Consider the following 14,590-nt stretch of genomic DNA (forward strand, 5'->3'; position numbering starts at 1 on the left):
AGACCACGGCACAGCGTCCTGTACCTGTCCCAGAGACCACGGCACAGCGTCCTGTACCTGTCCCAGAGACAACGGCACAGCGTCCTGTACCTGTCCCAGAGACCACGGCACAGCGTCCTGTACCTGTCCCAGAGACAACGGCACAGCGTCCTGTGTGTGTACTGTACCTGTCCCAGAGACAACGGCACAGCGTCCTGTACCTGTCCCAGAGACAACGGCACAGCGTCCTGTACCTGTCCCAGAGACAACGGCACAGCGTCCTGTACCTGTCCCAGAGACAACGGCACAGCGTCCTGTACCTGTCCCAGAGACAACGGCACAGCGTCCTGTACCTGTCCCAGAGACAACGGCACAGCGTCCTGTGTGTGTGTGCGTCCGATCTTGATGATTTCTTTAAACTCCAGGGCCTTGGCGTGCAGGGCGTCGTGGAGGTGTTGTAGACCGGGCAGCAGAACCTCGTGGACCTCTTTGGCTGCTGCGATGTGCATGGCTGTGGGGAACGTATCGTTGGAGCTCTACAAGACGAGAGGTCAACTACAGGTCAAATACTCTGAAACACCCAACTAGTTACATTAGATACAGATTAATAGACATTTAAAAACTCTTTACCTTTATCAGATACCTATAAATACAACTAGTTACATTAGATACAGATTAAATATCAAACAAACTCTTTGCCTGAGCTTATCAGATAGCCATGAATAAAAACAATTAACTAAATGCTGCAAACGCTACAGTCTGTTACCCTCCTGAGGCAAATACAGTCTTTAAATGAGGGTCATTAGGACAGTTACCCTCCTGAGGGCAAATACAGTCTGTTACCCTCCTGAGGGCAAAGGACAGTCTGTACCCACCTGAGCAAATACAGTCTGTTAAATGGGGCAAACGCTACAGTCTGTTACCCTCCTGAGAGAAATACAGTCTGTTACCCTCCCTGAGCTCATTACGGACAGTGGTTACCCTCCTGGTAGAAATACATTTTAAATGGCTCCAGGGCAAACGCACAGTCTGTTACCCTCCTGAGGGAAATACATTTTAAAGGGCATTAGTCCCACAGTTGTTACCCTCCTGAGGGCAAATACCTAAATACCATTGAGGGACCAGCACAGTCTGTCCTTACCCTCCTGAGGGCAAATGGCACAGTCTGTTACCCTCCTGAGGGAAATACATTTTAAACCCTCAGAGGGGACAGTTGTTACCCTCCTGAGGGCAAATACATTTTAAATGGCTCCTGAGGACAGCACAGTCGGTTACCCTCCTGAGGGAAATACAGTTTTAAACCCTCCTGAGGGAAACGACAGTCGGTTACCCTCCTGAGAGAAACGCTACAGTTGTAAATGAGGGCAACAGCACAGTCGGTTACCCTCCTGAGGGAAATACAGTCTGTTAAACCCTCCTGAGGACAAACGGCACAGTGGTTACCCTCCTAGACAGTACTGTACCCTCCTGAGGACAAGTTGGTCCTGTTACCCTCCTGAGGGAAATACATCTTTACCCTCCTGAGGACAAAGAGAGGGCAAATACATTTTAAATGGTCTGTTACCCTCCTGTACAGTCTGTTCCCTGAGGGTAGAAATACATTTTAACCCTCCAGGACAGTCTGTTACCCTCCTCCTACAGTCTTTAAATGAGGGCAACGGACAGTCTGTTACCCTCCTGAGGGCAAACGCTACAGTTTCCTCCTGAGGGCAAACGGCAGCGTCCTGTGCGTCTGTTACCCTCCTGAGGGCAAATACAGTCTTTAAATGGCTCCTGAGGGCAAACGTACAGTCTGTTACCCTCCTGAGGGCAAACGCTACAGTCTGTTACCCTCCTGAGGACAACGGCACAGTCTGTTACCCTGATGGGCAAACGGACAGTCTGTTACCCTCCTGAGAGCAAATACATCTTTACCCTCCTGAGGCAAACAGTCTGTTACCCTCCTGGGCAAACTGTACCTGTTCCTCCTGAGGACAAACGCTACAGGTTACCCTCCTGAGAAATACAGTTGTTACCCTCCTGAGGGCAAATCTATGGTACCCTCCTGATACATTGTTACCCTCCTGAGGGCAAAGGACAGTCGGTTACCCTCCTGAGGGAAATACAGTCGGTTACCCTCCTGAGGGCAAACGCTTGTCGGTTACCCTCCTGAGGGCAATACATGGTTACCCTCCTGAGGGCAAACGCTACAGTCGGTTACCCTCTGAGGGCAAACGCTTACAGTCGGTTACCCTCCAGGTCAAACGCTACAGTCGGTTACCCTCCTGAGGGCAAACTAGTTACCCTACCCTGAATATCAAACGCCACTCTTTACCCTCCTGAGGGAGCTACAGTCAGTTACCTCCTAAATACGCAGGACAGTTACATCTAAATACAGTTATTAATCAGACAGTTTAAAAACAGACATCTGTTACCCTCCTGAAAATAAAAGTATGTTACCCTTTTGTTACAGTTGGTTACCCTCCTGAGGGCAAACGCTACAGTCTCAAGTTTGTAAATAAAGTAAATGTCTGTTACCCTCCTGAGGGCAAACGCTACAGTCTGTTACCCAAGTGAGGGCAAACGCTACAGTCTGTTACCTCCTGAGGGCAAACGCTACAGTCTGTTACCCTCCTGAGGGCAACGCTACAGTCTGTTACCTCCTGAGGGCAACGCACAGCGTCTGTTACCCTCCTGAGTACAGTCTGTTACCCTGTCCCAGAGACAAACGCACAGCGTCCTGAGCCTCAGCACAGCCATGAATAGGGCAAATATTTACAATTCCTGAGACCACGGCACAGCGTCCTGTACCTCCTGAGGGCAAACGCTACAGTCTGTTACCTCCCTGAGGACAAACGCTACAGTCTGTTACCCTCCTGAGGGCAAACGCACAGTCTGTTACCCTCCTGAGGGCAAACGCTACAGTCTGTTACCCTCCTGAGGGCAAACGCAGTCTGTTACCCTCCTGAGGCAAACGCCACAGTCTGTTACCCTCCTGAGGGCAAACCCAGTCTGTTACCCTCCTGAGGGCAAACGCTACAGTCTGTTACCCTCCTGAGGGCAAACGCTACAGTCTGTTACCCTCCTGAGGGCAAACGCTACAGTCTGTTACCCTCCTGAGGGCAAACGCTACAGTCTGTTACCCTCCTGAGGGCAAACGCTACAGTCTGTTACCCTCCTGAGGGCAAACGCTACAGTCTGTTACCCTCCTGAGGGCAAACGCTACAGTCTGTTACCCTCCTGAGGGCAAACGCTACAGTCTGTTACCCTCCTGAGGGCAAACGCTACAGTCTGTTACCCTCCTGAGGGCAAACGCTACAGTCTGTTACCCTCCTGAGGGCAAACGCTACAGTCTGTTACCCTCCTGAGGGCAAACGCACAGTCTGTTACCCTCCTGAGGAAACAAACGCTACAGTCTGTTACCCTCCTGAGGACAAACGCACAGTCTGTTACCCTCCTGAGGGCAAACGTACAGTCTGTTACCCTCCTGAGGGCAAACGCTACAGTCTGTTACCCTCCTGAGGGCAAAGTCGTTACCCTCCTGAGGGCAAACAGTCTGTTACCCTCCTGAGGGCAAACGGCTACAGTCTGTTACCCTCCTGAGGGCAAACGCTACAGTCTGTTACCCTCCTGAGGGCAAACGCTACAGTCTGTTACCCTCCTGAGGGCAAACGTACAGTCTGTTACCCTCCTGAGAGACAGTCTGTTACCCTCCTGAGGGCAAACGCTACAGTCTGTTACCCTCCTGAGGGCAAACGCTACAGTCTGTTACCCTCCTGAGGGCAAACGCACAGTCTGTTACCCTCCTGAGGGCAAACGCTACAGTCTGTTACCCTCCTGAGGGCAAACGCACAGTCTGTTACCCTCCTGAGGGCAAACGCCAGTCTGTTACCCTCTGAGGGCAAACGCTACAGTCCTGTTCCCTCCTGAGGGCAAAAAACAGTCTGTTACCCTCCTCTTCAACATGTCTGTTAAACTCCAGGGAAATGGCTGCAGTCTGTTACCCTCCTGAGGGCAAATGTCTGTTAGACCTGAGGGCAGAACCTGACAGTCTGTTACCCTCCTGAGGGCAAACGCTACAGTCTGTTACCCTCCTGAGGGCAAACGCACAGTCTGTTACCCTCCTGAGGTCAAATACAGTCTGTTACCCTCCTGAGGGCATTTACAGATCTGTTACCCTTGAAAATGCTGGAGTCTGTTACCTGAGCTTATCAGTCTGTTACCCTCCTGAAAAAAGTCTGTTACATCCAGCAAATACAGATCTAAATATCCAGCTTTGCCTGTTACCCTCCTGATAACCAAATAAAAAGTCTGTTACCCTCCTGAGGGCAAACGCTACAGTCTGTTACCCTCCTGAGGGCAAACGCTACAGTCTGTTACCCTCCTGAGGGCAAACGCTACAGTCTGTTACCCTCCTGAGGGCAAACGTACAGTCTGTTACCCTCCTGAGGGCAAACGCTACAGTCTGTTACCCTCCTGAGGGCAAACGCTACAGTCTGTTACATCACCCTCCTGAGGGCAAACGCTACAGTCTGTTACCCTCCTGAGGGCAAACGCTACAGTCTGTTACCCTCCTGAGGGCAAACGCTACAGTCTGTTACCCTCCTGAGGGCAAACGCTACAGTCTGTTACCCTCCTGAGGGCAAACGCTACAGTCTGTTACCCTCCTGAGGGCAAACGCTACAGTCTGTTACCCTCCTGAGGGCAAACGCTACAGTCTGTTACCCTCCTGAGGGCAAACGCTACAGTCTGTTACCCTCCTGAGGGCAAACGCTACAGTCTGTTACCCTCCTGAGGGCAAACGCTACAGTCTGTTACCCTCCTGAGGGCAAACGCTACAGTCTGTTACCCTCCTGAGGGCAAACGAGAGTCTGTTACCCTCCTGAGGGCAAACGCTACAGTCTGTTACCCTCCTGAGGGCAAACGCTACAGTCTGTTACCCTCCTGAGGGCAAACGCTACAGTCTGTTACCCTCCTGAGGGCAAACGCTACAGTCTGTTACCCTCCTGAGGGCAAACGCTACAGTCGGTTACCCTCCTGAGGGCAAACGCTACAGTCTGTTACCCTCCTACCCTCTGATAAAACTCGCTCCTTCGATCTGGGTGAAAAACAGTTTATTTCCTTCTTCAACATTTAGTATGAAATGAGAAAGCGTTTCTGAATGGTTCGCCCACCTGGCTTTTGTTGACGTGGTCGTTGGGGTGGACAGGGTCCTTGCTCCCCAGCTTCCCTCCGAGGATCTCGATGGCCCTGTTGCTGATCACCTCGTTGACGTTCATGTTGGACTGAGTTCCTGACCCGGTCTGCCACACCACCAGAGGAAAATGGTCATCCAGCTTACCAGCTGCCACCTGGTAAAGGAACATCAGACCAGAGAGGTCAACGTGGACATCAGACCAGAGAGGTCAACGTGGACATCAGACCAGAGAGGTCAACGTGGACATCAGACCAGAGAGGTCAACGTGGACATCAGACCAGAGAGGTCAACGTGGACATCAGACCAGAGAGGTCAACGTGGACATCAGACCAGAGAGGTCAACGTGGACATCAGACCAGAGAGGTCAACGTGGACATCAGACCAGAGAGGTCAACGTGGACATCAGACCAGAGAGGTCAACGTGGACATCAGACCAGAGAGGTCAACGTGGACATCAGACCAGAGAGGTCAACGTGGACATCAGACCAGAGAGGTCAACGTGGACATCAGACCAGAGAGGTCAACGTGGACATCAGACCAGAGAGGTCAACGTGGACATCAGACCAGAGAGGTCAACGTGGACATCAGACCAGAGAGGTCAACGTGGACATCAGACCAGAGAGGTCAACGTGGACATCAGACCAGAGAGGTCAACGTGGACATCAGACCAGAGAGGTCAACGTGGACATCAGACCAGAGAGGTCAACGTGGACATCAGACCAGAGAGGTCAACGTGGACATCAGACCAGAGAGGTCAACGTGGACATCAGACCAGAGAGGTCAACGTGGACATCAGACCAGAGAGGTCAACGTGGACATCAGACCAGAGAGGTCAACGTGGACATCAGACCAGAGAGGTCAACGTGGACATCAGACCAGAGAGGTCAACGTGGACATCAGACCAGAGAGGTCAACGTGGACATCAGACCAGAGAGGTCAACGTGGACATCAGACCAGAGAGGTCAACGTGGACATCAGACCAGAGAGGTCAACGTGGACATCAGACCAGAGAGGTCAACGTGGACATCAGACCAGAGAGGTCAACGTGGACATCAGACCAGAGAGGTCAACGTGGACATCAGACCAGAGAGGTCAACATGGACATCAGACCAGAGAGGTCAACATGGACATCAGACCTGAGAGGTCAACATGGACATCAGACCAGGGTACCAAGGCCCAGACCAGTACCAAGGCCAAGACCGGTACCAAGTACCAAGGCCAGTACCAAAAGACCAGTTCCAAGACCGGTACCAAGGTATTCATCAGTAGAATGAGGCACCATGGCTAAATGTAACGAGTAGGACTAATGTAGCTAGCGATAGCTTGATCCCAGATCTGTTTGTGCAGTCTTGCCAACAACACAAACAGGTCTGGGACCAGGCTAGGTAGCAAGGTCTAGTGCTCTGTGTTTAGCTCTGTACTGTATCAAAAGCTATTCTCTACAGCAGTGTAGCCTAATGTTAGAACTAAACAGGTACCCAGGCTGATCTGTCTAATCTGTGTTAGTAGACTGGTACCCAGTCTAATCTGTGTTAGTAGACAGGTACCCAGTCTAATCTGTGTTAGTAGACAGGTACCCAGGCTGATCTGTCTAATCTGTGTTAGAACTAGACTGGTACCCAGGCTGATCTGTCTAATCTGTGTTAGTAGACAGGTACCCAGGCTAATCTGTCTAATCTGTGTTAGAACTAGACAGGTACCCAGGCTGATCTGTCTAATCTGTGTTAGTAGACAGGTACCCAGTCTAATCTGTCTAATCTGTGTTAGAACTAGACAGGTACCCAGTCTAATCTGTCTAATCTGTGTTAGTAGACAGGTACCCAGTCTAATCTGTCTAATCTGTGTTAGTAGACAGGTACCCAGTCTAATCTGTCTAATCTGTGTTAGTAGACAGGTACCCAGTCTAATCTAATCTGTGTTAGTAGACAGGTACCCAGTCTAATCTGTCTAATCTGTGTTAGTAGACAGGTACCCAGTCTAATCTGTGTTAGTAGACAGGTACCCAGTCAAATAGTAGACTGTCTAATCTGTGTTAGTAGACAGGTACCCAGTCTAATCTGTCTAATCTGTGTTAGTAGACAGGTACCCAGTCTAAGTCTAATCTGTGTTAGTAGACAGGTACCCAGTCTAATCTGTGTTAGTAGACAGGTACCCAGTCTAATCTGTGTTAGTAGACAGTCTAATCTGTACAGGTACCCAGTCTAATCTGTGTTAGTAGACAGGTACCCAGTCTAATCTGTGTTAGTAGACAGGTACCCAGTCTAATCTGTGTTAGTAGACAGGTACCCAGTCTAATCTGTGTTAGTAGACAGGTACCCAGTCTAATCTGTGTTAGTAGACAGGTACCCAGTCTAATCTGTGTTAGTAGACAGGTACCCAGTCTAATCTGTGTTAGTAGACAGGTACCCAGTCTAATCTGTGTTAGTAGACAGGACAGATCTGTGTTAGAACTAGACTGGTACCCAGTCTAATCTGTGTTAGAACTAGACTGGTACCCAGTCTAATCTGTGTTAGAACTAGACTGGTACCCAGTCTAATCTGTGTTAGAACTAGACTGGTACCCAGTCTAATCTGTGTTAGAACTAGACTGGTACCCAGTCTAATCTGTGTTAGAACTAGACTGGTACCCAGTCTAATCTGTGTTAGAACTAGACTGGTACCCAGTCTAATCTGTGTTAGAACTAGACTGGTACCCAGTCTAATCTGTGTTAGAACTAGACTGGTACCCAGTCTAATCTGTGTTAGAACTAGACTGGTACCCAGTCTAATCTGTGTTAGAACTAGACTGGTACCCAGTCTAATCTAGACAGGTCTAATCTGTGTTAGTAGACAGGTACCCAGTCTAATCTGTCTAATCTGTGTTAGTAGACAGGTACCCAGTCTAATCTGTCTAATCTGTGTTAGTAGACAGGTACCCAGTCTAATCTGTCTATATCTGTGTTAGTAGACAGGTACCCAGTCTAATCTGTGTTAGTAGACAGGTACCCAGTCTAAGTCTAATCTGTGTTAGTAGACAGGTACCCAGTCTAATCTGTGTTAGTAGACAGGTACCCAGTCTAATCTGTGTTAGTAGACAGGTACCCAGTCTAATCTGTGTTAGTAGACAGGTACCCAGTCTAATCTGTCTAATCTGTGTTAGTAGACAGGTACCCAGTCTAATCTGTGTTAGTAGACAGGTACCCAGTCTAATCTGTCTAATCTGTTAGTAGACAGGTACCCAGTCTAATCTGTGTTAGTAGACAGGTACCCAGTCTAATCCAGTAGACAGGTACCCAGTCTAATCTGTGTTAGAACTAGACTGGTACCCAGTCTAATCTGTGTTAGAACTAGACTGGTACCCAGTCTAATCTGTGTTAGAACTAGACTGGTACCCAGTCTAATCTGTGTTAGAACTAGACTGGTACCCAGTCTAATCTGTGTTAGAACTAGACTGGTACCCAGTCTAATCTGTGTTAGAACTAGACTGGTACCCAGTCTAATCTGTGTTAGAACTAGACTGGTACCCAGTCTAATCTGTGTTAGAACTAGACTGGTACCCAGTCTAATCTGTGTTAGAACTAGACTGGTACCCAGTCTAATCTGTGTTAGAACTAGACTGGTACCCAGTCTAATCTGTGTTAGAACTAGACTGGTACCCAGTCTAATCTGTGTTAGAACTAGACTGGTACCCAGTCTAATCTGTGTTAGAACTAGACTGGTACCCAGTCTAATCTGTGTTAGAACTAGACTGGTACCCAGTCTAATCTGTGTTAGAACTAGACTGGTACCCAGTCTAATCTGTGTTAGTAGACAGGTACCCAGTCTAATCTGTCACAACGTTGACAGTCATGCGACCCTCTCCTGTAGTGGTTGTGGCTGTTCCCCCTGTATCAGGCACCTCATCAGCAGCCTGCACGATGGCATCAGCCAGCCTCGGGTCCAGTCCGTAGTCCTTGTTGACCTCTGCAGCAGCCCTCTTCAGAATCCCAAAGGCTTTGATCACCTGGATCTGTTGGACACCAAAGACAGTTAGTGAGGACGTGTGGCGCTACGATGATGTCACTGATACACAACGATACTCTGATTACAGGAAGTAACCTTTAGTCTGATCTGAATCTGGGGAAAATAGGACAGGAAATTGTTGCAAGGATGTGTGTCCAATTTGTAGCGAGAGCTAGCTACAATGACCCCACACCCCTGAGACATGGCGGGACGGGTGACCTACAGCCACAGGGATCCACAGCCGTGTCTCAGGGCTCAAGCTACACCTTGATAGATGGAAGTAGCATCTAGTCTGAACTTACTGGCATTCTCTCCGACGGTCCTCCGATCTTGAAGTTCATGGTGGATCGGACTGTCTGAGCCCCATAATACTTGTCAACGGGCACCTTCAGCTCTCCGAAGGTGTCTGCCTCAATTCTGTACTCTGAAGACTGAACAACAACATGGAGACAGTCAAATAGAAAAGATGAAAAGTCAGTCGGGGTTAATTGACTGCGGCTAGCTACATGGTTATTTGACTGCAGTTAGCTACATGGTTAATTGACTGCAGCTAGCTACATGGTTAATTGACTGCAGTTAGCTACATGGTTAATTGACTGCAGCTAGCTACATGGTTAATTGACTGCAGTTAGCTACATGGTTATTTGACTGCAGTTAGCTACATGGTTAATTGACTGCAGTTAGCTACATGGTTAATTGACTGCAGCTAGCTACATGGTTAATTGACTGCAGTTAGCTACATGGTTAATTGACTGCAGTTAGCTACATGGTTATTTGACTGCAGCTAGCTACATGGTTAATTGACTGCAGTTAGCTACATGGTTAATTGACTGCAGTTAGCTACATGGTTAATTGACTGCAGTTAGCTACATGGTTAATTGACTGCAGTTAGCTACATGGTTATTTGACTGCAGTTAGCTACATGGTTATTTGACTGCAGTTAGCTACATGGTTAATTGACTGCAGTTAGCTACATGGTTATTTGACTGCAGTTAGCTACATGGTTAATTGACTGCAGTTAGCTACATGGTTATTTGACTGCAGTTAGCTACATGGTTAATTGACTGCAGTTAGCTACACGGTTAATTGACTGCAGCTAGCTACATGGTTAATTGACTGCAGTTAGCTACATGGTTATTTGACTGCAGTTAGCTACGGTTAATTGACTGGTTAATTGACTGCAGTTAGCTACATGGTTATTTGACTGCAGTTAGCTACATGGTTAATTTGACTGCAGTTAGCTACATGGTTATTTGACTGCAGTTAGCTACATGGTTAATTGACTGCAGTTAGCTACATGGTTATTTGACTGCAGTTAGCTACATGGTTATTTGACTGCAGAGCTGACTACACGGTTAATTGACTGCAGCCAGCTACATGGTTATTTGACTGCAGCCATGACTACATGGAACTCTATTTGACTGCATAGAGTTAGCTACATGGTTAATTGACTGCAGAACTCTATTAGCTACATAGAGCCATGTTAATTGACTGCTATTAGCTACATGGTTAATTGACTGCAGTTAGCTACATGGTTAATTGACTGCAGTTAGCTACATGGTTAATTGACTGCAGCTACAGTACTACGTAGAGTCATGACTACATGGAACTCTATTCCACAGTACTACATAGAGCCATGACTACATGGAACTCTATTCCACAGTACTACATAGAGCCATGACTACATGGAACTCTATTCCACAGTACTACATAGAGCCATGACTACATGGAACTCTATTCCACAGTACTACATAGAGCCATGACTACATGGAACTCTATTCCACAGTACTACATAGAGCCATGACTACATGGAACTCTATTCCACAGTACTACATAGAGCCATGACTACATGGAACTCTATTCCACAGTACTACATAGAGCCATGACTACATGGAACTCTATTCCACAGTACTACATAGAGCCATGACTACATGGAACTCTATTCCACAGTACTACATAGAGCCATGACTACATGGAACTCTATTCCACAGTACTACATAGAGCCATGACTACATGGAACTCTATTCCACAGTACTACATAGAGCCATGACTACATGGAACTCTATTCCACAGTACTACATAGAGCCATGACTACATGGAACTCTATTCCACAGTACTACATAGAGCCATGACTACATGGAACTCTATTCCACAGTACTACATAGAGCCATGACTACATGGAACTCTATTCCACAGTACTACATAGAGCCATGACTACATGGAACTCTATTCCACAGTACTACATAGAGCCATGACTACATGGAACTCTATTCCACAGTACTACATAGAGCCATGACTACATGGAACTCTATTCCACAGTACTACATAGAGCCATGACTACATGGAACTCTATTCCACAGTACTACATAGAGCCATGACTACATGGAACTCTATTCCACAGTACTACATAGAGACATGACTACATGGAACTCTATTCCACAGTACTACATGGAACTCTATTCCACAGTACTACATAGAGCCATGACCACATGGAACTCTATTCCACAGTACTACATAGAGCCATGACTACATGGAACTCTATTCCACAGTACTACATAGAGCCATGACTACATGGAACTCTATTCCACAGTACTACATAGAGCCATGACTACATGGAACTCTATTCCACAGTACTACATAGAGACATGACTACATGGAACTCTATTCCACAGTACTACATAGAGCCATGACCACATGTAACTCTATTCCACAGTACTACATAGAGCCATGACCACATGTAACTCTATTCCACAGTACTACATAGAGCCATGACTACATGGAACTCTATTCCACAGTACTACATAGAGCCATGACCACATGTAACTCTATTCCACAGTACTACATAGAGCCATGACTACATGGAACTCTATTCCACAGTACTACATAGAGCCATGACTACATGGAACTCTATTCCACAGTACTACATAGAGCCATGACTACATGGAACTCTATTCCACAGTACTACATAGAGCCATGACTAGATGGAACTCTATTCCACAGTACAACACAGAGCCATGACTAGATGGAACTCTATTCCACAGTACTACATAGAGCCATGACTACATGGAACTCTATTCCACAGTACTACATAGAGCCATGACTACATGGAACTCTATTCCACAGTACTACATAGAGCCATGACTACATGGAACTCTATTCCACAGTACTACATAGAGCCATGACTACATGGAACTCTATTCCACAGTACTACATAGAGCCATGACTACATGGAACTCTATTCCACAGTACTACACAGAGCCATGACTACATGGAACTCTATTCCACAGTACTACACAGAGCCATGACTAGATGGAACTCTATTCCACAGTACTACATAGAGCCATGACTACATGGAACTCTATTCCACAGTACTACATAGAGCCATGACTACATGGAACTCTATTCCACAGTACTACATAGAGACATGACTACATGGAACTCTATTCCACAGTACTACACAGAGCCATGACTACATGGAACTCTATTCCACAGTACGACATAGAGACATGACTACATGGAACTCTATTCCACAGTACTACATACATTTACAATGTATTTTAATGTTTTAAAAAATGGTATTATTATGTATATTACTGCCTTCATTTGTGCTGGACCACAGGAAGAGTAGCGGCTGCCTTGTACAGTCTGACTTGTGATGGGACTGTTCACCAAAACCATGAGCCTTCATGTTAGATTCCTAGGAGCTACTGTCACCACCTACCTCGTACCCCTCTACACACTGACTCGCTAAGTCACTCCTTGTATAGCCTCGTTATTGCTATTTTATTGAGTAAAGTTAACTATTTGCTTCTTTTTTTATTATTATTTAAGACATTGTTGTTACGTTTTCACTCTGTATTGTTGGTTAATAGCTCGTAAATAATTATTCCACGGTCAAATCTACACCGGTTGTATTCGGCGCAAGCGACAAAATACAATTTGATCTCCGTGTTGACTTGGTAGTAATGCAGTGAAAGTAGCCAGTTAACAGACAGCTGTAAACTGACTTTGACCTTCTGCCAGCCTGACAAGATAACATTAGCCAAATGACAAGCTACCAGAATATTGCTGTGAATACTTGTACTTGTGTTTGTTTGACACACTGCGGTTGTCCTAAAAAAAACAGAATTACTACATTAATGTAAAAGCTCGATAGCAAGATGGCGAACTATTTCATTTGAGCTCGTACCACTAACTAACTAACTAACCAGTTAGCTTGGCTAACTATTAAGGTCATCTGCAGGGCCTGCGATGGACTAACAACTGACTGTAAAACCCCCGATAAGACCCCCAAAACGTACCATTCTGGAGGAGATGACTGCAGGACTGTGCTTTGTGTTGGAAAGGCTCCTCTGCAACGCCTGGACGTTGCAGTTAAATCGCAGGACGTTTCTCAAAGAGAGATACATTGCGTTATTTAACCCAGCTGTCCCTTCAGACCAGGGCGGAACTAAAAAAAATGAGCCAACTACACGTCTGTGTTAGGGGGTCGGAAACATATATTTGCAACATTTCTTGTGCACGTGAGGGGGGTAATCATTTAAAGCAGCACACCGAATCAAAAGCGATGTAAAAACGTTATACTACATTTGACTGTCTTCGTGCCGTTGAAACAAGTGACGTTGTTTGATATTACAGTATTTGTCATTACATTTTTTGGCCTTTTGGTTTGTCTAAACTTGTGTTGGGAAAATGCAAATGTGTAAGCGATCATGTAATAATATAATAATAATAATATTATATTATTATTATCATGTATCCTGTATAGCCGCTAGTGGGCGCTATTTACATGTCTTTTTGACGGATCTCCACGTCAAAAATAATTTTAAATAGCGGACAGGCTCGAAATCATGCAATGTTGAGTCCTAAACTGCTATCTCTAATAACTGATAGGCACAGAGGGACAGGTGAGCACTGCAGCTACCGATTTAATTGTCTAAACTTGAATTTATGCTATGAGGATTTTTAGGCTAAGTTGTTTTAAGCCTTTGTGTGTTGTTTGTTGACGCCTGAGAAGAGTCCCCAGATCAGTTTTTCAGAGTTGCCACCAGTCCTGCTTTTACTTGAGCAGGAACATAAAAGTAAGGCATGTGATCCATTAGAAATGGTGAAATTGAATTATAGACAACTTAAAATATTGCCAGTAAAAGTAGCACTCACTTCTGTCATCATTAAGTGCTTTGAGAGGCTCGTTAAGGATCATATCACCTCTACTTTACCTGTCACACTAGACCCACTTCAATTTGCATACTGCCCCAATAGATCCAATAGATACAATCGCCACCACACTGCACATTGCCCTATCCCATCTGGACAAGAGGAATATCTATGTAAGAATGCTGTTACTAATTTCAAATGTATTCTAATGTTTTAGTCAATGTCACTCCGACATTGCTCGTCCTAATATTTAAATATTTCTTAATTACATTGTTTTACTTTTAGATGTGTGTATTG

At 46.2% G+C, this 14,590-nt stretch overlaps 1 protein-coding gene and 1 long non-coding RNA gene across 8 annotated transcripts in view; one reads left to right on the forward strand and one right to left on the reverse strand.

The window, feature by feature from the left end:
• The window catches only part of fh (fumarate hydratase), a 35,257-nt gene extending 21,651 nt beyond the window's left edge, over positions 1-13,606 (reverse strand). For 6 of the 7 annotated variants that reach the window (XM_052504198.1, XM_052504200.1, XM_052504201.1 and 3 more), the window contains exons 1-5: positions 13,438-13,606; positions 9,439-9,567; positions 9,033-9,143; positions 5,133-5,309; positions 333-515 (exon numbers count right to left, since the gene is read on the reverse strand). In XM_052504198.1, the coding sequence (XP_052360158.1) occupies positions 333-515; positions 5,133-5,309; positions 9,033-9,143; positions 9,439-9,567; positions 13,438-13,545 (708 nt within the window). In that variant the 5' untranslated portion in view covers positions 13,546-13,606. The remainder of the gene's footprint in view (positions 1-332; positions 516-5,132; positions 5,310-9,032; positions 9,144-9,438; positions 9,568-13,437) is intronic. The other variant, XM_052504195.1, reaches the window with a different exon arrangement.
• Positions 7,201-9,050, forward strand: LOC127920281 (uncharacterized). The gene is made up of 4 exons (XR_008105627.1): positions 7,201-7,214; positions 7,966-8,066; positions 8,173-8,331; positions 8,949-9,050. It is a non-coding gene; the product is annotated as an uncharacterized LOC127920281 (long non-coding RNA).
• Positions 13,607-14,590: the final 984 nt, after the last annotated feature.

This window comes from Oncorhynchus keta, unplaced genomic scaffold, assembly GCF_023373465.1.
Source record: "Oncorhynchus keta strain PuntledgeMale-10-30-2019 unplaced genomic scaffold, Oket_V2 Un_contig_18794_pilon_pilon, whole genome shotgun sequence".
Lineage (NCBI taxonomy): Eukaryota > Metazoa > Chordata > Actinopteri > Salmoniformes > Salmonidae > Oncorhynchus > Oncorhynchus keta.